At 41.2% G+C, this 22,073-nt stretch overlaps 1 protein-coding gene across 1 annotated transcript; it reads right to left on the bottom strand.

Annotated features, from left to right (window-relative positions):
* Nucleotides 1-267: 267 nt before the first annotated feature.
* On the bottom strand, nucleotides 268-20,797 carry LOC127079464 (formin-like protein 7). Its single transcript, XM_051019845.1, has 2 exons — nucleotides 19,777-20,797; nucleotides 268-608 (listed from the first exon to the last, which is right to left on the bottom strand). Exons 1-2 carry the CDS (start codon nucleotides 20,795-20,797, stop codon nucleotides 268-270), a joined length of 1,362 nt encoding a protein of 453 aa, XP_050875802.1.
* Between the last annotated feature and the right edge of the window lie 1,276 nt (nucleotides 20,798-22,073).

Genomic DNA, 22,073 nt, shown 5'->3' with positions numbered 1-22,073 from the left:
TTTTATGAGGGGGTAGGTCAACGATGGTCCAGGTGTTGGTGTTTTCAAGGGCTTGTAATTCGGTTTTCATGGCTTGCAGCCAATTTGGATCCTGCAAAGCTTGGGTGTAAGTGCTGGGTTAAGAGGTGGAGGAAACAGAGAGGCAGAATTGTTTGTATTTTGTGTTGCAAGTGGTGTAGGTGAGGACAGAGGAAAGGGGGAATTTGGGTTTTATAGGAGAAGTGGGAATTGAGGTAGCTGCATCAGTAAGATTGCAATGGTAATGGCTCAAGTAATGAGGTTTTTGGTTTGTCTAATGGATTTCCGAAGGGGTGGAGGTGGGGGGTTATTGGCTGAATGGTTTGGAGGAGATGGAGGAGGAGCGGGTGGTGAGAGGGGAGGAGGGGTAGGGGTAGGAGGAGGGTTAGGTTTAAGAGGAGGAGAAAGAAGATTGAAAGGTTCAAGGTCAGTAGGGTTATGGTGGATAGTAGGTATGGGAGGGAGATTGAGATGATCATGAGGGTTTTTAAAGGGAAATGAGTTTTCATGAAAGGTTACATTCCTTGAAACAAAAAGACAGTTAGCGGTTAAATCATACAAGAGATAGCCTTTGGTTCCCTCTTTATAACCTAAAAACACACAATTGCGAGACCGAGGAGAAAACTTGGTACGATTATGAGAAAGAGTGGAGGCATACGCAAGGCAGCCAAAACATTTCAAATTATCATAGTCAGGCAATTTGTTATATAAAAGAAAATAAGGTGTGTTATGATTAATAATAGGGGAAGGGAGTCGATTAATGAGATGTATAGCATGAGCAATAGATAAATGCCATAAATTTTGAGGACTGTGAGATTGAAAGAAAAGAGATCTTGCCACATTAAGTATGTGTTGATGTTTTCGTTCAACAATTCCATTTTGTTGAGGACATTCAACACAAGACCTTTGGTGTAAGATCCCTTTAGATTTGTAAAAATCAGTCATCAAAAATTCAGGACCATTGTCAGTACGCAAACATTTTAAAGTAGTAGAAAACTGTGTGTGAATGAAGGTGATAAAATGCATCAAATGAGACCTAGTTTCACTTTTGTGGGTCATGAAGATAACCCAAGTAAACCTAGAGAAATCGTCAACAAGAGTTAGAAAATATCGTTGATTACATATGGAAGGGGTAGCATAAGGACCCCAAATGTCAGCATGAAGAAGATCAAAAGGTTTAATAGATTGAGTAATACTATCAGGATATGGTAAGCGCTTTTGTTTAGAAATGTGACAAAGATGACAAGGAGAATTTTTATTTAATGTGTAAGTAACAACGGGACATTGAGAAGCTAAGATTTTATGAACATTAGAAGAAGGGTGACCTAATCTTCTATGCCATAAATCAAAGTTAGAACGATGGACAGAATTACAGGTAAATGAGGAAGGAGATGGGATGGCCTGGACTTTGAGCACATAAAGATCTCCGTATCATTCAGCTAAACCAATCGTTCTCGTAGAGTTTTTCTGCATAATAAGACAATCTTTGTTAGTAAAAGTAAGGGTGTAACACCTCAAAATTTGCCCTCCTCTCTTGGGACTAGCATTAACATATTACATACATTTTTAGGTCATTAGGCATTGCATATTGCATATCATGTGGTTACATTGTGCAAGCCATCCTCTCAAGTCTTGTTCAGAAGATGAGGAAGTCAAAGTGCAAGCCTAGGGTTTATTGACTGATCATGATCATCTGAGGATTGGGCTGTGAATTAGGGTTTTGTGATTCTCAATGGATGTTGATCTTCATCTTGATTGCAATGATTCATCATCATCATCATGTTTGGATGTCATCAGAAGATTGAAGCTCATTCCTTGAGATTAGGGTTTTGACCACTGGTCAACCCTAATCAGCTGCATCGGGCCAATCAGGGCATGATCAGGAGATGGGGTTTATGATGGTTATGGGGTTCATTCTATGATTATATTGTGCTTATTGAGGCTAGGGTTTCACCCTTGAGCCATTTCAGTTGGAGATTGGGGCTTAATTTGATCTATGCATTGCCTGATTCATCTGTCAGTTGAAAAGTCAACTGTACATGATCTGATGGATTTGGAGGTGGAAATGAGTTGGATACACTTCATTCATGTTGGAACAAGTGTTATTTGACATTGCAAAGCTTAAAAATGAAGAAAATCAAGTCAGGACAAAAACTGCCAAAAATAGAAAGTGACTTGTAATTGAAGTTTCCAAAAATGGAAAGTTTTTGACCTCAAAGCCACGTGTCCAAGGAAGCTTCAAATGAAAATTTGTTCAACATGAAAGTTGTAGATCTTGTTCTCACCTTTCCAAAAAGTCCGAGAACTTGAAAATCTCATGTATGGTTGGAAAATTAGGGCTCAGTGAAATTCAAAAATGACCCATAATCAGGAGGCCATAATTTCCACATGGTTTGTCCAAATTGCAAGTTCTTTATATGCACAAACTCCATTTGACATGTACTTTCATGGTGCATAATTGGATTTTTCCAAAAGTGGTCAATGCAAAAAGTCAATTTTCAACTGGACAGTTAAAATGGACCAAGGGCAAAATTGTCCAACTTGTGAAATAATTGGAATTTTTGAGTGGGGATTTTTGCTACACCTCATGAATGGCATTTAAAAGTTGTTGGAATCATCATTTCATGGCAAAGGCTTATGGTTTGAAAATTGGCCATTAAAATGAAATTGCAAAATTGGACAAAGTGGCATTACATGGTGATTTTCCAAATACTCATCCAATGAGAGTGAAACAAGTTGCAACAGCTCACACATGTCATTTTGAGAGTGTGTGAGCTGTCCATGAGGTGGCAATGAGCTGGCATGTGAAATTCCAATTTTGCCCTTACTTGAAATTAACCATTTTCACTAACAAATGCAATTTGGTTAATTAACATGGTTAATCATGGTTTAAACACACATATATATTTCTAATCACACAATAATCCTAACAGAATACACACTTTCCAAAACCAGATCTGAAAACTCATCACATTCTCTCAAATTGCTCAAGAACACAAAACCTTCAAATCCATCAATCTTCTTCAATATTGGCTCAATCTTCGAAATTCTTCTTGCATTGATCTTGTATCATCATCCTCTCCATCTGTTTGTGAAGTTTGGAAGGAAAGAAGCACTGATTCGCAGCTGTCCAAAGTGCACTCATCAATGGCAAAACGAGTTTCCATGCAATAGGAGCAACATCAATTGAGTTCAAGCACATCACTCACCTTCCTCATCATCCTTCTACATCTGTTTGTGGAGAAAAGCACGCAAAGAGCATCAATACGACACTGCCATTCCAGGTACACGAGTTTTTCGAATGTCACGGTTTTTCAAATTGTTGTATGCGTTTTGTAGTTTATTGATTGAAGATCATCGTGACATAGGTAGTTTTGCGAATGGTGAATCGTAGCTCATGTAATCTCGATTTGAAGTTTCGAACCAAAACCCTAAGTTGATCGATTCGCGTGATATAGCAACATTTAGGTTAGATTAAGTTGATATTTGAGATCTACATGTTTAGACGAGTCCAACGGCTATCCATTTGTTCATTTTGGTTGAGATTCATGGATCTTCATGTTCTTGCTTTTTCTGGAAAATCTGGGCGAAAACGATGAACAAAGCAGCATTTGATCTGAAATTCCGTTTGAATTTTCAAATAACGCGTTTCCCGCTCCCGCCTCCATTATTTACAATTGTGCCATTGGCAATTTTAATTAATTAATTTAATTCTAAAAAATTCAAAAAAATTCATTTCAACCTTAGAAAATTCACCAAAAAATCATAGAAAATCAGAAAAATATAGGAATTTTTGTGTTGACTTCCTTTTTGAATGTAGAATTTATTTGACCTAGTGATTGAAGTTGTGCATGGTAACATTTGTGTTTGACTTAGGGTTGATTAACATGTGTGACATTTTGATACATTCTACCATTTTGATTGTGAAATCCTCATGCTTACAAAGAAATGTCTGGAAATTTTTGTGGTAATTGTAGACTGGTTGATGATGATTTACATGTACATTTTGTGAATTTTTGATTCCTGGTGATTGAGTTATGAATTTTGGAACTTAGGTGTGACAATTGGTGTCACACCTCATTGTGTCAACTTGCTGGATTTATTTGAATGACTTAGGCTTGTTAGAATGATATGAAATTTTGCATGGATGTTCATTAACATGTTAAGATGCTATGTGAATTTTTGTGGAATTTTATGTGGCATTTTCAATTTGATTGCTATTTTTCATCTCTGTTGGTTGATTATACAAGTTCATGTGACACATGTTGGTAGATTTAATGTGAAATGCTCATATGGTATTGAATGCTTATGAAATTTGGTATGATAGTTGTAGACACATGATGTGGCATCCCTGTTTTGGTCTCACTCATTTCTTTACTGTTTTCATTGAGTTATGAATTTTTGAAGTGAATGCATATGTTGATGTTGTGATTTGGAGCATGTAATTGTGTCTGTTTTTGTTGATTTTCATTGACATGGTTCCCTTTGCCCAATTAAGCTGAAATTTGGTGTGCCATACCTGGATTAGGTCCTGTTTAGGTGTAATTTATTTGAGATTTTTTGGATTTGTTTTGATATGGATTTGAATGCAATAGTTCTGTTTGGATGTTTGGTGTTCCATTTGAACTAGTTTGGATTGTTTTGTGCATAAAATGAATATAATGAATGATATGGATATGGGACCAAGTGTGTTGGCTTTTGTTTGACATTAATTTGACTTTGGTTAGAGATACCTTGCTGTTTAGGAATTTTTCTTGCCTTTGGACCCTAGGCTTGGCCTAGTGGTCTAGTTGCTAATGTTTGCTTGATTTTTCAGGATGAATAGCACAATGCACATGGAGAATGAATCAAGTTAAATGCAATTGATGTTGTTTGATGTTTGTACACTAACATAACTTTGTTTTTGTAGGTTGTGAAGCTTGGGCTTGAGTTTTGAGCTTGCTTTGTTGTGCATTAGTTTGTATAGTCTGATTGGTTGAACACTTGTTGTTTTCTGACTGTTTGTCTGAGTTGCTAATTGGTTAGCTTTTGTACAGGTACCTTTAGCCGCTTCTAGTTCTTTTAAGAACTTGCTTGGTAGCTGCTGCTCGGTTGTGTAAACCGCTTGAGGTAGGTCCTCTTGACTTCATGTAGTCTGGGAGACCCGGCTGTTACCGGGCCGGGCAAATGTCTGAAGTCCTCCTTAAGAGGCAATGATTGTGATTGTTTAATATTGTGCCTAAGCAGGTAAAGTCCTTAATCAAGGCAATTGGTGGAAGGTAGGGGTATGCAGTCTACCCCCCACTATTCAGTTGAGTCTTCTCCTTGCTCCCATTACATGGTTGTAGCATTGAGATCCTAGCCCAAGATCTTGTGCAGTGCACATTGTGTCAGAGTCTCTGAGTATAGAAGGGTTCCCCCATTCTGGACCCATGCTCATTTGTCAGAAGCTCTCCCTGGTTAGGGATAAGAGCTGTGAGGTCTAATCCTCACTTCACCTCTCATCTGCTTCACCTTAGCCTCGTAATGGCAAGGTTAAGAGCAAACACAGCCCGTACAGACGACTTGCTGAGGCAGTCAAACCTATTGTGTGAGCCACTTGTTTGGTTATAGTGCGTGCTATGTGGATATCTGTTTGAGATGCTTGTTCTCATTGGATGTATGCTTGAATTATTCTGTATGCTTGTGTGCTTGCTTCCTTCCTGGATAGGAGTAGTTTGCTTATGCAAGTAGGATAGAAAACCGAACTTAGGGTAAACGATGCATGACAACACTAGGCTCGAGTCCAGCTCCCTAGTAGTGTGTCTTTCCCTGGTTTCTGGCTAGAATTTCTTTCCCTTTCAGGGGAACTACATCGCCCTGATCCTTGTTCCAGACGAGGTATGTAGGCAGGTGGTCGTGCGAGACCACTCCGGGCAACCTTTTTCTTTTTTGCGTGTGTTTACTTGTTATCTGATTGTGTGTTTGGGTTCGGATGCCGACGTAAGCCCAGTGATTAGCAGTCGGGCTCCACGTTTGCCCTTTTGAGTGTGTTTTGGTTCGGATGCCGACGTAATTCCATCCAGTGGTTGTCGGGCTCCATGTTTGCCACTCTTGTTTGTTTGTGTTGTTTTGTGTTGTTTGGCGTGCGTAAGCCGAACTACAGTGGCTCTGATTCTCGTTCCATACGAGATATGTAGGCATAAGACGCGATGTCTTATCGAGCTCCCTTCTCTTAACCCCACCTGCGTTCCCTGTGTGTGTGTGATGTTTTAGCAACCTATTCTTTATTTTAGAACGTGGATCCCGTCGAGTACGACGGACGTGAGGGGTGCTAATACCTTCCCCTTGCGTAACCGACTCCCTTACCCTTTCTCTTTGGTCGCAAGACCATTTCCTTTCCAGGTTTCTCTGAGCGTTTCCTTTCCCTATCTGGGGATAAATAACGCGCAGTGGCGGCTCTGTGTGTTTTTATTTTTAGCTCGCCGGTTGATTTTTCGCAGGATGCGACAGCTGGCGACTCCACTGGGGAGCTTTCTATGATGTAGACCTGTGCTGGTCCATCTTCCCTAAGCGAGTCCTTCCTAGCGTTCTAGGATTAGTTTAGGTTGCTTGTTTTGCTTTATTTATTGCACTTATTATTCTAACCAGTGTATATATTTGCATAAATACTTGCATGCATCATACTATTATTGTTGCCGTCCTCTGTGCAGGTGGTTCCTCTGTTTTGGGGTGGGTGTTCTGAGTGGGGCTAAAACCCAGGCCCGAGTATACACCTAGGACTAGTGTGGTCTCATGTTGCCTCCTTCATGTTAGGTCAATATGTGCCTGGCAGCATGATGTACCACAAGCCGGACGAGGTTCATTTGATAGTGCTTGCCTCTGTGGATATTCCACTTTGGTTGAGTTACATCATCTGAACTGTTGACTCTGGTGACCGATCATTCCCGGATCTTTGGTTTAGACGATCTCAGGAGAGCTACAATGGCACACCCGAAAGGGCAAACCCATTGAGTATCTCTGCCCGATTGTCGAGACTATTGTCCGCCTTAGGATGGCCTGTTTAGAATTTACCTGTGAGGGGAGGGTGATTCTTTCAGATACATGATCAGATGGTGACTCAGATGGTGACTCTTTGTTCTGTGGATCAGAGTCCTATTTATAAGTCGGATTTATGGTCATTTATTGCCGAGACGCCGGAGTGCTGTCCGAGATTTATCAGTGGGGATCCGTTTATTTCAGGATTCCCCGGGCCGAGTTATTTATCAGTGGGGATCCGTTTATTTCAGGATTCCCCGGGCCGATTCAGAGATTGTGTGATGGGTCTGCTCAGAGACTGATGATGATGATGATGATGATGTATCTGTCTTCCGTTTATTTCGGAACCCTTGAGTCGGATTTGTGGTTACATATTTCCTCAGATGGTTGTGATCGGTTCAGAAATCAGGGTTGTAGTTCAGAGCAACAGATGTTCAGATGACTTGGAGGATGGCAACGCATTGCATTCATTCATCTGCATCATTCTCATTTTGCATTCATCTGCACCAAACAACGTCTAGCCATATGGGGAGTATTATTGATTGAGAATCTGGTTGAGAGACATCTTGAATTTCAGAATATGGATGTCAAAATGTTGTCTGTCTCGATGAAATCAGAATCAAAGGACAGAAGCTTCCTCATATGGATAGACGTTGCATTCATGCATATTAACCTGTTTGCTGTTTTGCAGGAATCATTGCTCGCGCTCGTAGAGTCATCCCTTTGCACTCAACCCGTCCTCACAGATACTTCACCAGACGCAACACTCCTAGGCTGATGGATCTTCCGAGTACTGATCTCCTTGAGCTGAAGGACAAGATGACTGAGCTGATCAACATCATGCAGGGTTTTGCAGTTGATCAGAAAGCTTTGGCTGACAAAGTTGAAAAGCTCGAGCGGGCTTCAGCTGTTAACAGTGTTGTTAATCTGGATGGTGTCTCCAATCAGGGGCTGGGTGGATCCAGGGATGGTGGTAAAAGAGCAACTGTGGGTATGGTAAATGACAATACTGGTGGATTTGGTGCTGCTACTGGTGGTGGGCCCGGTCTGGGGCATAATTTGAAGGACGGTCAGTTGCCTCCATTCTACGGGTTTGATGACGATAAAGAGGAGGACCGAGAAGCTGATCAATTCTCCATGCACAATGAGCCATTCGGTCAGTACAATGTTCAGCCTCAAAGCAAAGAGATTCAGTTGCTGGCAGAGAAGGTAAGGGCTCTGGAAAGCCATGCTACTCCGGGGTTTGTCAACATGTCCAACATGGGGCTAGTTGAGGGGATTATGATCCCACAGAAATTCAAAGCGCCTGCATTTGACAAATACAATGGGAGTTCCTGCCCAGAAACTCATCTCCAAGCTTTCGTCCGCAAGATCTCTGCATACACGATGGATCAGAAGCTCTGGATGTACTTCTTCCAAGACAGTCTGTCTGGAGGATCTTTGGAGTGGTACACCAAGCTGAAGTCGTCTGATATCAAGAGCTGGCAGGATCTGGGAGATGCATTCTTTAAACAGTACCAATTCAATGCTGACATGGCTCCGAGTCGTACCCAGTTGCAGGGTATGTCTCAGAAGTCAAGTGAAGGGTTTAAAGAGTATGCCCAAAGATGGAGGGAGTTGGCTGCCAGAGTTCAACCTCCGCTGATGGACAGAGAGATGTCTGATCTCTTCATGGATACCCTGCAGGGGGTTTTTGCTGAAAGAATGGTGGGTTGTCCGGTAACCAACTTTGCAGACATTGTGGTGGCTGGTGAACGAATTGAAAGTTGGCTGAAAATGGGGAAGATCCAGGGTGGTAATGCTTCGTCATCAGCATCGAAGAAGCCATTCAGGAATGGTCAGCGCAAGAATGAGGGAGAATTCAGTGCTGTGTATGCCCAAAGAGGACACGGTAGGGATCGTTACTACCAGCACACTGCTGCTGTAACCATCCCTGCTGGTAATCAGTCAGTACGACAGCAACGTCAATCACCTCAACAGAGAGCTGGGTACCAGGTGAAAGGAAAAGGGATTGATCGCTATTTTGACAAGCCGCCCGTGACATATTCTGTTCTGTTCAAAAAGTTGATGGATCTGGGGTTGGTGCAGCCGAGGGCGATGGTTCCGATGAGAACAGATCAGAGGCCTCCTAACTATGATGAGAACGCCCAGTGTGAATTTCATTCTGGAACATCGGGGCATAACATTGAGGGCTGTAGAGCATTCAAGAATGTTGTCCAGGATCTGGTAGACTCCAAGGCAATCAACTTTGCACCGTCTCCAAATGTGAATGCTAATCCCATGCCGGCACATGGTCAGACAATGGTGAGTGCAATTGCTGAAGATTCGGATCACGCCTGTACAGTGGGTAAAGAAACTGACAGTGACTGGGAGATTGATCAATGGATAAAATCGTGTGTACCAGGAAGCTGGAAGGCCTAAACAAGATCATCACTGACACTCGTCCGGAAGAGTAATATTTCTTGTTTTCAGTTTATATGCATGGAAGCCATATGTGTTGCCCGACACGTAATGGTTCATTGTAAGGGCCACCTCATGTTCATAAATTTGCATTTTCTGCATCATTAATAAATGGATATTTTTCAGTCAAAAAGCGGTGTTCCCTGTCTTTCATTTATTTTTGCAGTTTAAAAACAAATAAAATGGCAATGTTTATTTTCATTTTTCTCTTTTTTGATTTGTCTTGTGCCGATATCAAAAATAATTCTCCGGATCTCATTGATAACAATTTGGTTACCCCTCATATGACTTCGATAAACCAATCTATCTTGCTGAAGAAGAAGACGAAGAAGATTGTGATCTGCTGGGATTAGCCAGGTTGTTGAAGCAAGAGGAGAAGGTGATTCAGTCGCACGAGGAGCGATGCAAAGTTGTTGTTCCAAGCACCGCCGAGGTCAGGAAAGAAATAGGAAAATTAGAGCCGCTTCAGAGGCAAGTCGAGGGCAGAATGGTAGTCCTGTTGAAGGAGCATGTGGATACCTTCACCTGGTCGTGTCAGGATATGCCAGGGTTGAACACCGATGTCGTTGTACACAAGCTACCATGGAAAGGAGACTGTCCTCCAGAGAAGCAGAACGCTGGTGCTACTTATCAGAGAGCCATGGTGACTTTGTTTCATGATATGATTCATCGTGGAATCAATTGCTATGTTGATGACATGATAGCAAAGTCCCATACGGAAGTGGGGCATCTGGCTGACCGGGGCAAGTCGGTTGACTGGTTGAGACAATTCAAACCGAGGTTGAATTCAGATAAGGGCACTATCAGAGTGCGATCCGGTAAGCTGAGGGGTTCGTTGTCAAAGAGGAGTCGACGTTCATCCTGCTAAAAAAAAAAAAAAAAAAGAGAAAGAACAATAAGAATGCCTGAACCGAGGAAAAACAGAAAAAGAGGTTCGTGGTTTCTTAGAAAGATTGAACTACCTGTCATGGTTCACATCTCATCTAACAGCCACGTGCGAACCTATATTCAAGATGTTGAAAAAAAAAGATCAAACGGTCAGGTGAAATAATGATTGCCAAGGGGCATTGAAAAAATAAAAGGATAAGTTGCAGGAACCTCCGATTCCGATGTCTCCTGTGGAGAGCAATTGTCAATTCTGTATTTGACGGCCTCGAGGGGTCTACGAGGTGTATTGGGTCAGCATGACTAGTCTTGTCGAAAAGAGCATGCAATTTACCTTAGCAAAAAGTTTACCGACTGTGAAACAATACATTCACTGTTCGAGAAAACTTGATGTACTTTGGCATAGGCTGCTCGCCGACTGAGGCAGTATATGCTGATTCATGCCACTTTGTGGATTGCCGAGATGGATCCGATCGAGTATGTGTTTGAGAAGCCAGCATCGACCGGACGGGTTGCGAGAGAGCAAAAGAATGTTGACTGATTTGTGATCCGCTCAGAAAGCAATCAAGGGGTGTATTGTCTGATTACATCTCTCTGCAACCCGTTGAGGTTATCAACCGATGAAGTTTGAGTTCCCTGATGAGGACATCTCGAGGTACTCAAATCGAAAGATTGAGAGTGACCGATCCCGGAGGAGGGGCCTGACCCCAAATCCGAACGGATTCTGATGTCTGATGGGGAGGTTAAGGAGAATAAGATTTTGTTGCCCGGATAACGTTTGAATACACCAACGACGGTGTGATTGAGTAGGAAACTGGTATCCTGGGTATTGATCTTCGGTGTGTCTACTGGGGCAACTCCTTTCTCATTGGTATATGGAATGGAGGCTGTGTTACCTGTTGAGGTTCAGATTCCCTCTTTGAGAGTCCTGATGGACGTGAAGTTGCAAGAGGCCGAATGGGTAAGGACCCGGTACGAAGAGTTGAGCCTGATAGAAGAAAAGAGGCTAGCGGCCATCTGTCATGGGCAGTTATATCAACAAAGGATGAAGCGTGCTTTTGACAAGAAGGTGCGACCTCGGGTATATCACGTGGGTGATATGGTGCTGAAAAGGATCCTTCCTCCTCAAAACGATAGAAGGGGCAAATGGACACCGAATTATGAAGGTCCATTCGTGGTCAAGAAGGTTTTCTCTGGCGGAGCCTTGTTGTTAACAACCATGGATGGCGAAGATTTTCCATCCCCTGTGAATGCGGACGCAGTTAAAAAATACTTCGTATAAAAGAGACCCGCTGGACGAAAAGAACCAAATAGTCCAGGCAAAAATGGGCATCCCGGCGAACCAAAAACAGAAAAAGGTTCGGGCAAAAATTAGGGATAAAATGAGAAAATTGTACACCCGGCAAGTCGAAAACCTGAGAAGGCGACTTGGGCAAAAAAGGGTATCCCGGTGGACTGAAAACCCGAAAGGGCGGTCCAGGCAAAAGAGGGATTGAAACGAACAACTGCGTCCAGCATGATCGTTTGCGCTTTGGTTAAAGCATCACGGATAATACCCGGTAGGGATCAGTCGGAATCATCTTGTTCAGAAGGCAGAAAGCATGGAGAGTCTGAGGACATATGGGGTGTAACCGAGTTGGAACTCGATGAGATCACGGGTTTCACATTGCCATTAGGATAGATTTTTCCTTTTGCGCAATTACCTCTTTTCAGGAATTGCTTCCTTTGTATTGCTCAATTTGAGCCACACTTTTCCAATCAATAAAATGCATATTCAGTCAAATAATTTTGTTTTTGTTTTTCATTACTGCTTTGATTGCAAAAACATCCAGATATTTTTGATAAAGAATTTTGCATTTTAAGACATACAGGTCCCTTCCAATGCATGTTTATAAGATTGAAAGCTTGAAATCTTATTTGGAAGGTTGAGTGACCCAAGTGTTGAAATCTTGACACGCCTGGGGCACGGTTTTATCTAACGATCTGTTTTGCAGGTACTGTTAGATATTTTCACTCACTTGCAGGTTGTGATGTGGAAGCTGTTGATGAAACAAATCTCCAGAGAGTTCGCGCAGGGACGAATGAATGAAAAACGATGAAGAAACGTTGCGACGTACGACGATCCTTGATGATAATCAAGAAGACTCTTCAAAGTCGAAAGATTTGAAAGTATGTAATTCCCCGCAGAGTTCGATCAGGGACGAGTGCACGAAGGAGGGCGATGAAGAGACGACGAGAGACGTACGACGACCTTTGGAATTAATCAAGAAGACTCTTCAAAGTCGGAAAATTGAAAAGTATGTATAAATCCCAGGAATACGTTTCTCGTCGAGCGCCGAGCGATTGGGAGTACAAGATGATGGAGCAGAAAGGGTCTAGACGAGTCTGGGAGTTCTCAAAAGTAGAAAGCTGATACGAGATTGGGAGGTAGATACCGTGGTTCGACGAGTCGACGGGTGTTCTGTACCAACTTTTCTCATTTTTCCAGCTAGGTCCCCAAGCAGAATTGTAGGACTAGCTCCCCAACAGATCCAAGGTTTGTGGACTTCCCCAGCCGAGTCAGGATGGTTATCCCCGGTAGGTTTACAACGGTGTTTCCTCAGTAGCCAGGCCAGAAGGTTGCTACTCCCCGAGTGGAGCGGGTTTCAATGATATATATCTCCAGCAGTGTTCATCCTACCAGTGGATTGAACAAGTTCCCGTAGCGGACGGATATCTGCATCCCCAGCTGAGTTGATGCTATCTATGGATTGCATGGGTTGTCCCCAGCGGAGTAGTATGCGGTTCCCTAGCAGGGTCAGGATGGTTATCCCCAGCAGGTTTCAAATTGATGTTTCCCCAGTTGAGTCTGGAGATTGCTATTTCCCCAGCGGAATTGCTGTGAGCATTTCCCCAGTGAAGTCGTCAGGTATCTGTGAGGATTCCTGAAGCAGAATCAGGATTGATATCCCCAGTAAATCAAAGACTGTTGTATCCCCACAGAGTGTTGGCGGTGCTTATCCCTAGCAATTTCTCGAGCGGATTGGGTGCAAAGGAGGTTCTTCCCCGGCAAGGGTTGCCTTATTCCCAGCAGCAGTGCTATTCCCCAGCATGGTGGAAATCAGAGCAGTGACGAGTTCCTCAGCAGAGTGTCTCGTACTCCTCAGAAGAGTCCCTTGAGGGGGATATTTCCTTTTTATGCATTCATCATGAAAAAATAGCATGGCATATTGCATAGAAAAATAAATAGTCGCGTAGCATTTCCATAATCGTGGAGCATTACGCAGAAAAATCAATCATGCATCATTAAAAGCATAGCTAGTCTCAAGTCGTGGCTACCGTTTGGGAGGTGATGTTGCATCAAAGTTTCTACCGAGCGGAGATGGGAATGATAATCCATAATTGTTTTCCGGTGCTCAGACCGAGGCGGTATCCAGACCGATTTGGCGTTCAGGCCAGATTTTCCGATTTTCAGATCGAAGAAGTTTCCGACGATCAGGTTGATGTGCTTATGGTATCCAGACCAATCTTTCCGGTGTTCAGACCGAGGCGGTGTCCGGACCGAAGTGGCGTTCAGGCCAGATTTTCCGATTCTTAGATCAAAGAAGCTTCCGACATGTAGATCGGTGCAGCTTGTGGCAGTCAGGCCAATTTTCCGGTTCTCAGACCGAAGTGGCATTCAGGCCAATTTTCCGGTGATCAGACCGAAGTGGTGTTCAGACCAGTTTTCCGGTGCTCAGACCGAGGCGGTATCCAGACCGACGTGGCGTTCAGGCCCAATTTCCGATTCTCAGATCGAAGAAGTTTCCGACAATCAGGTTGATGTACTTGTGGTATTCAGGCCGATGTTCCGGTGTTCAGACCGAAGTGGCGATCAGGCCGATGAAGCGGTATTCAGACCGAGGTGGTTTTCAGACCAAGAAAAATTTCGGGGTTCAAGAAAATAAAAAAAATAAATAAAAAAAAAGAAAGAAAAAGGGAAAAGAGAGAGATGATAATCCCGCGTGGATGTGTGGTTTTCAGACCATGGTTATCCCTGTGTTACCATTTATTTTGGTATCCAGGTCGACGCTTTCAAGTGTGTTTCTACGCCGATGCTGACAGGCGTTGTTAATTATTATCCCATCAGAGTGCAAATTGTTCGTCTGTTTCTTGGTATTCAATCACTCTTCATCCTGATCATCCGAAAGCCGAGGCTATTCGTATCGACAGGTTCACAGTGGATTGAATAGGGGCAGCTGTAACACCTCAAAATTTGCCCTCCTCTCTTGGGACTAGCATTAACATATTACATACATTTTTAGGTCATTAGGCATTGCATATTGCATATCATGTGGTTACATTGTGCAAGCCATCCTCTCAAGTCTTGTTCAGAAGATGAGGAAGTCAAAGTGCAAGCCTAGGGTTTATTGACTGATCATGATCATCTGAGGATTGGGCTGTGAATTAGGGTTTTGTGATTCTCAATGGATGTTGATCTTCATCTTGATTGCAATGATTCATCATCATCATCATGTTTGGATGTCATCAGAAGATTGAAGCTCATTCCTTGAGATTAGGGTTTTGACCACTGGTCAACCCTAATCAGCTGCATCGGGCCAATCAGGGCATGATCAGGAGATGGGGTTTATGATGGTTATGGGGTTCATTCTATGATTATATTATGCTTATTGAGGCTAGGGTTTCACCCTTGAGCCATTTCAGTTGGAGATTGGGGCTTAATTTGATCTATGCATTGCCTGATTCATCTGTCAGTTGAAAAGTCAACTGTGGTCAACTGTACATGATCTGATGGATTTGGAGGTGGAAATGAGTTGGATACACTTCATTCATGTTGGAACAAGTGTTATTTGACATTGCAAAGCTTAAAAATGAAGAAAATCAAGTCAGGACAAAAACTGCCAAAAATAGAAAGTGACTTGTAATTGAAGTTTCCAAAAATGGAAAGTTTTTGACCTCAAAGCCACGTGTCCAAGGAAGCTTCAAATGAAAATTTGTTCAACATGAAAGTTGTAGATCTTGTTCTCACCTTTCCAAAAAGTCCGAGAACTTGAAAATCTCATGTATGGTTGGAAAATTAGGGCTCAGTGAAATTCAAAAATGACCCATAATCAGGAGGCCATAATTTCCACATGGTTTGTCCAAATTGCAAGTTCTTTATATGCACAAACTCCATTTGACATGTACTTTCATGGTGCATAATTGGATTTTTCCAAAAGTGGTCAATGCAAAAAGTCAATTTTCAACTGGACAGTTAAAATGGACCAAGGGCAAAATTGTCCAACTTGTGAAATAATTGGAATTTTTGAGTGGGGATTTTTGCTACACCTCATGAATGGCATTTAAAAGTTGTTGGAATCATCATTTCATGGCAAAGGCTTATGGTTTGAAAATTGGCCATTAAAATGAAATTGCAAAATTGGACAAAGTGGCATTACATGGTGATTTTCCAAAATACTCATCCAATGAGAGTGAAACAAGTTGCAACAGCTCACACATGTCATTTTGAGAGTGTGTGAGCTGTCCATGAGGTGGCAATGAGCTGGCATGTGAAATTCCAATTTTGCCCTTACTTGAAATTAACCATTTTCACTAACAAATGCAATTTGGTTAATTAACATGGTTAATCATGGTTTAAGCACACATATATATTTCTAATCACACAATAATCCTAACAGAATACACACTTTCCAAAACCAGATCTGAAAACTCATCACATTCTCTCAAATTGCTCAAGAACACAAAACCTTCAAATCCATCAATCTTCTTCAATATTGGCTCAATCTTCGAAATTCTTCTTGCATTGATCTTGTATCATCATCCTCTCCATCTGTTTGTGAAGTTTGGAAGGAAAGAAGCACTGATTCGCAGCTGTCCAAAGTGCACTCATCAATGGCAAAACGAGTTTTCATGCAATAGGAGCAACATCAATTGAGTTCAAGCACATCACTCACCTTCCTCATCATCCTTCTACATCTGTTTGTGGAGAAAAGCACGCAAAGAGCATCAATACGACACTGCCATTCCAGGTACACGAGTTTTTCGAATGTCACGGTTTTTCAAATTGTTGTATGCGTTTTGTAGTTTATTGATTGAAGATCATCGTGACATAGGTAGTTTTGCGAATGGTGAATCGTAGCTCATGTAATCTCGATTTGAAGTTTCGAACCAAAACCCTAAGTTGATCGATTCGCGTGATATAGCAACATTTAGGTTAGATTAAGTTGATATTTGAGATCTACATGTTTAGACGAGTCCAACGGCTATCCATTTGTTCATTTTGGTTGAGATTCATGGATCTTCATGTTCTTGCTTTTTCTGGAAAATCTGGGCGAAAACGATGAACAAAGCAGCATTTGATCTGAAATTCCGTTTGAATTTTCAAATAACGCGTTTCCCGCTCCCGCCTCCATTATTTACAATTGTGCCATTGGCAATTTTAATTAATTAATTTAATTCTAAAAAATTCAAAAAAATTCATTTCAACCTTAGAAAATTCACCAAAAAATCATAGAAAATCAGAAAAATATAGGAATTTTTGTGTTGACTTCCTTTTTGAATGTAGAATTTATTTGACCTAGTGATTGAAGTTGTGCATGGTAACATTTGTGTTTGACTTAGGGTTGATTAACATGTGTGACATTTTGATACATTCTACCATTTTGATTGTGAAATCCTCATGCTTACAAAGAAATGTCTGGAAAGTTTTGTGGTAATTGTAGACTGGTTGATGATGATTTACATGTACATTTTGTGAATTTTTGATTCCTGGTGATTGAGTTATGAATTTTGGAACTTAGGTGTGACAATTGGTGTCACACCTCATTGTGTCAACTTGCTGGATTTATTTGAATGACTTAGGCTTGTTAGAATGATATGAAATTTTGCATGGATGTTCATTAACATGTTAAGATGCTATGTGAATTTTTGTGGAATTTTATGTGGCATTTTCAATTTGATTGCTATTTTTCATCTCTGTTGGTTGATTATACAAGTTCATGTGACACATGTTGGTAGATTTAATGTGAAATGCTCATATGGTATTGAATGCTTATGAAATTTGGTATGATAGTTGTAGACACATGATGTGGCATCCCTGTTTTGGTCTCACTCATTTCTTTACTGTTTTCATTGAGTTATGAATTTTTGAAGTGAATGCATATGTTGATGTTGTGATTTGGAGCATGTAATTGTGTCTGTTTTTGTTGATTTTCATTGACATGGTTCCCTTTGCCCAATTAAGCTGAAATTTGGTGTGCCATACCTGGATTAGGTCCTGTTTAGGTGTAATTTATTTGAGATTTTTTGGATTTGTTTTGATATGGATTTGAATGCAATAGTTCTGTTTGGATGTTTGGTGTTCCATTTGAACTAGTTTGGATTGTTTTGTGCATAAAATGAATATAATGAATGATATGGATATGGGACCAAGTGTGTTGGCTTTTGTTTGACATTAATTTGACTTTGGTTAGAGATACCTTGCTGTTTAGGAATTTTTCTTGCCTTTGGACCCTAGGCTTGGCCTAGTGGTCTAGTTGCTAATGTTTGCTTGATTTTTCAGGATGAATAGCACAATGCACATGGAGAATGAATCAAGTTAAATGCAATTGATGTTGTTTGATGTTTGTACACTAACATAACTTTGTTTTTGTAGGTTGTGAAGCTTGGGCTTGAGTTTTGAGCTTGCTTTGTTGTGCATTAGTTTGTATAGTCTGATTGGTTGAACACTTGTTGTTTTCTGACTGTTTGTCTGAGTTGCTAATTGGTTAGCTTTTGTACAGGTACCTTTAGCCGCTTCTAGTTCTTTTAAGAACTTGCTTGGTAGCTGCTGCTCGGTTGTGTAAACCGCTTGAGGTAGGTCCTCTTGACTTCATGTAGTCTGGGAGACCCGGCTGTTACCGGGCCGGGCAAATGTCTGAAGTCCTCCTTAAGAGGCAATGATTGTGATTGTTTAATATTGTGCCTAAGCAGGTAAAGTCCTTAATCAAGGCAATTGGTGGAAGGTAGGGGTATGCAGTCTACCCCCACTATTCAGTTGAGTCTTCTCCTTGCTCCCATTACATGGTTGTAGCATTGAGATCCTAGCCCAAGATCCTGTGCAGTGCACATTGTGTCAGAGTCTCTGAGTATAGAAGGGTTCCCCCATTCTGGACCCATGCTCATTTGTCAGAAGCTCTCCCTGGTTAGGGATAAGAGTTGTGAGGTCTGATCCTCACTTCACCTCTCATCTGCTTCACCTTAGCCTCGTAATGGCAAGGTTAAGAGCAAACACAGCCCGTACAGACGACTTGCTGAGGCAGTCAAACCTATTGTGTGAGCCACTTGTTTGGTTATAGTGCGTGCTATGTGGATATCTGTTTGAGATGCTTGTTCTCATTGGATGTATGCTTGAATTATTCTGTATGCTTGTGTGCTTGCTTCCTTCCTGGATAGGAGTAGTTTGCTTATGCAAGTAGGATAGAAAACCGAACTTAGGGTAAACGATGCATGACAACACTAGGCTCGAGTCCAGCTCCCTAGTAGTGTGTCTTTCCCTGGTTTCTGGCTAGAATTTCTTTCCCTTTCAGAGGAACTACATCGCCCTGATCCTTGTTCCAGACGAGGTATGTAGGCAGGTGGTCGTGCGAGACCACTCCGGGCAACCTTTTTCTTTTTTGCGTGTGTTTACTTGTTATCTGATTGTGTGTTTGGGTTCGGATGCCGACGTAAGCCCAGTGATTGGCAGTTGGGCTCCACGTTTGCCCTTTTGAGTGTGTTTTGGTTCGGATGCCGACGTAATTCCATCCAGTGGTTGTCGGGCTCCATGTTTGCCACTCTTGTTTGTTTGTGTTGTTTTGTGTTGTTTGGCGTGCGTAAGCCGAACTACAGTGGCTCTGATTCTCGTTCCATACGAGATATGTAGGCATAAGACGCGATGTCTTATCGAGCTCCCTTCTCTTAACCCCACCTGCGTTCCCTGTGTGTGTGTGATGTTTTAGCAACCTATTCTTTATTTTAGAACGTGGATCCCGTCGAGTACGACGGACGTGAGGGGTGCTAATACCTTCCCCTTGCGTAACCGACTCCCTTACCCTTTCTCTTTGGTCGCAAGACCATTTCCTTTCCAGGTTTCTCTGAGCGTTTCCTTTCCCTATCTGGGGATAAATAACGCACAGTGGCGGCTCTGTGTGTTTTTATTTTTAGCTCGCCGGTTGATTTTTCGCAGGATGCGACAAAGGGTACAGCCAGAAGAATCTATAAATTTTGTAGCATATATTAAATTAACATGAAAAGTAGGTATATAATAAACATTAGAGAGAATTAAGGAATTAGATAGATGAACCGTGCCCGCAATGTCAGTTTTAACAATGGTTCCATTAGGGAGTTTCATGTGGATGGGGGGAACAGAACAATGAAAGTGAAAATTGCGTAAATTCGGAGTGATGTGATGAGTAGCACCTGTATCAATTACCCAATATACAGGTGGCTTACCATCGATGAGAGGAGAAACAGAGTTAATGTTAGGTAGATGAGTGGCATCAGAGGTAGTAGGAGCGGAAGCAGACGAGGGATGATGTTGAAGCATTTGTAGAATCTGGTTATATTGACTCTGAATGGTAGCAATAGAGGGTACAGAAGTAGAATCAACCGGAGTTTCGAGCGAAGGAGAAGCCATAGCGTTGTTGATGGATGACTTTTGGCTTTTGTATTGATAACCGGGAGGGTAGCCGTGTTTCATGAAGCAGGTATCGATGGTGTGATTGTTACGACCACAATGAGTGCATATGCATTGTGAAGAAGCACCACGACCCGGAAAAGAGCGGCCGCGACCGCGAGAAGAACCATTGCCGCGAGCTCCCCCATAGTTGTTAGAAGGTTGAAATTGCATAGCTAATGAAGGTGGGTCTGGTGATTCAACAGGGATGGTGGTGGAACGTCTTTCCTGGCCAAGAACCATGGAGAAAGTCCTGTCAAGGGAGGGGAGAGGATCCAACAGAAGAATCTGAGAGCGAACCGTAGAGAATTGATCAGTTAGGCCCTTAAGAAACTTGATAACACGATCTTGATCTTTGTATCGACGAAGATCCGAGGCGGCACCACAGGTGCATGGAATAGCACAAGTACAATCCCGCGTTGGTCGAAATGCGTCAATTTGTTCCCAAAGAGATGTGAGTTTGGTAAAATAGGTGGAAACGTCGAGGGTACCTTGATGCAGGTTGGTGAGATCGTCTTGAAGATCGGAGATTTTGAATATATCGCCTTGAGAAAACCGTGTCTCTAAATTTTTCCAAACAACTGATGCATTATCAATCCACAAAATTGATTGAGCAATGGTTTCAGAAACCGATTTTTGCAGCCAAGAAAGGACCATGTTGTTGCATCGAAGCCAGGGATCGTAAAGAGTGGTGCCGGCGGCGGGTTGAGCGAAGGTGCCATCAATGAAGCGGAGTTTGTTCTTTGAGATTAGTGAAACTTTCATGGCTCTTGACCATGAGTTGTAGTTGGTATGATCAAGAAGGGGAGTGACGAGGACAAGTGAGGGATTTTCGTTAGGGTGGAGATATATAATCTGGAAATTTTGGAAAGAAGCAATTAAAAGATGGCACGTGTTGGGAGAAGATAAGAAGGAGACAAAATAGTGAAAGGAAGAAAGGGAAAGCCACACAAGATGGAGGAGAAGGAAAGATATCAGGCTGATACCATATTGGAACTCATGAACCATTGAATGGTATTATTTCATATATCATTCCAATTGAGAGTTACAGTAAATATATAGCAAAAGATACAAAAAAGCTAACGGTAACACATGATAACAGATTTCCTCAAATAGTGGAAATAGTGGACCAAGTCATAAAGACTATTAGACTAAGTCATTAAGGCAAATTAAGAGAGGTTTTCTAATACTATATACAGTTAAATTCATAACTATTAAAGTTGGAAATTATTATTTAATAGAATAATTTCATAAAGTGTGCAATAAATAAAATATTGAAGCAAGAGAAAATAAAATAGTGTTCACTCATTAAATACCTCCAAGGATACGGACAAATAAAGAATAATAAGAAAATATGATCTGAATTCACAAATGTTCAATGGTGTTGAAAAATACATCAATTTAAAGGGGATAAATTTGGTGAAGATTGATGTTTTATTATTTATTTTTTAACTATTTTAGATTGTCATTATAAGTTTAGATTTGTATTTAAAAGACAATTTGATGAATGAATAAAGTTTTGTTTTAATATCTTAACTTCTTCTTTTTTTAATGATGGATTCAATTTGTCTTTTAAATTTGAATATTGTTATAGTTAATTCAATCCGGACTTGTGACCATCTAAAATTATTGAAAAGTTTGAGAAATATAAACTTTAGTCCCAAGTTAAATAATATTTTAAGACAAATATTGTAACGTGTCTTGAGAATATTATTATTGTTTTTTATCTCAATTAAAATTAATTCTTGAAGATAAAACTCAGCCTCCTAAAAAAACTAGAGTATCAAGTGTCATAAAGAATTGTTTGAAAAGAGAAATTTGATTCAGTATGATTGAAAAAATCTATTATTATCATTGTGACACTTCTTACTTGTTATAATTTTGGTGCTTCATAAGATGAATATCAAGTTAGTTTGCAAAAAAGATAAAACTCATTTATGAGTTAATGAACTCATTTGATTTTGAGATGTCTATTATGATTATTTTTTTTTGGGTCTTACAAGTTCATTGGGTGTAAGTTTATATTCCTAGTTTAATGTGT

This window comes from Lathyrus oleraceus, chromosome 5 (assembly GCF_024323335.1).
Source record: "Lathyrus oleraceus cultivar Zhongwan6 chromosome 5, CAAS_Psat_ZW6_1.0, whole genome shotgun sequence".
Lineage (NCBI taxonomy): Eukaryota > Viridiplantae > Streptophyta > Magnoliopsida > Fabales > Fabaceae > Lathyrus > Lathyrus oleraceus.
This window is presented reverse-complemented; position numbering and strand designations above follow the sequence as displayed.

Bases quoted from the DNA above. Each gene is read 5' to 3' on its own strand.
- LOC127079464 (XM_051019845.1), bottom strand. From the start codon at position 20,797: ATGAAAGTTTCACTAATCTCAAAGAACAAACTCCGCTTCATTGATGGC. The intron at 609-19,776 runs GTGCTACTCATC...GTGTGTTTTTAG, and splicing joins ATATTGGGTAATTGATACAG to GTTATAAAGAGGGAACCAAA.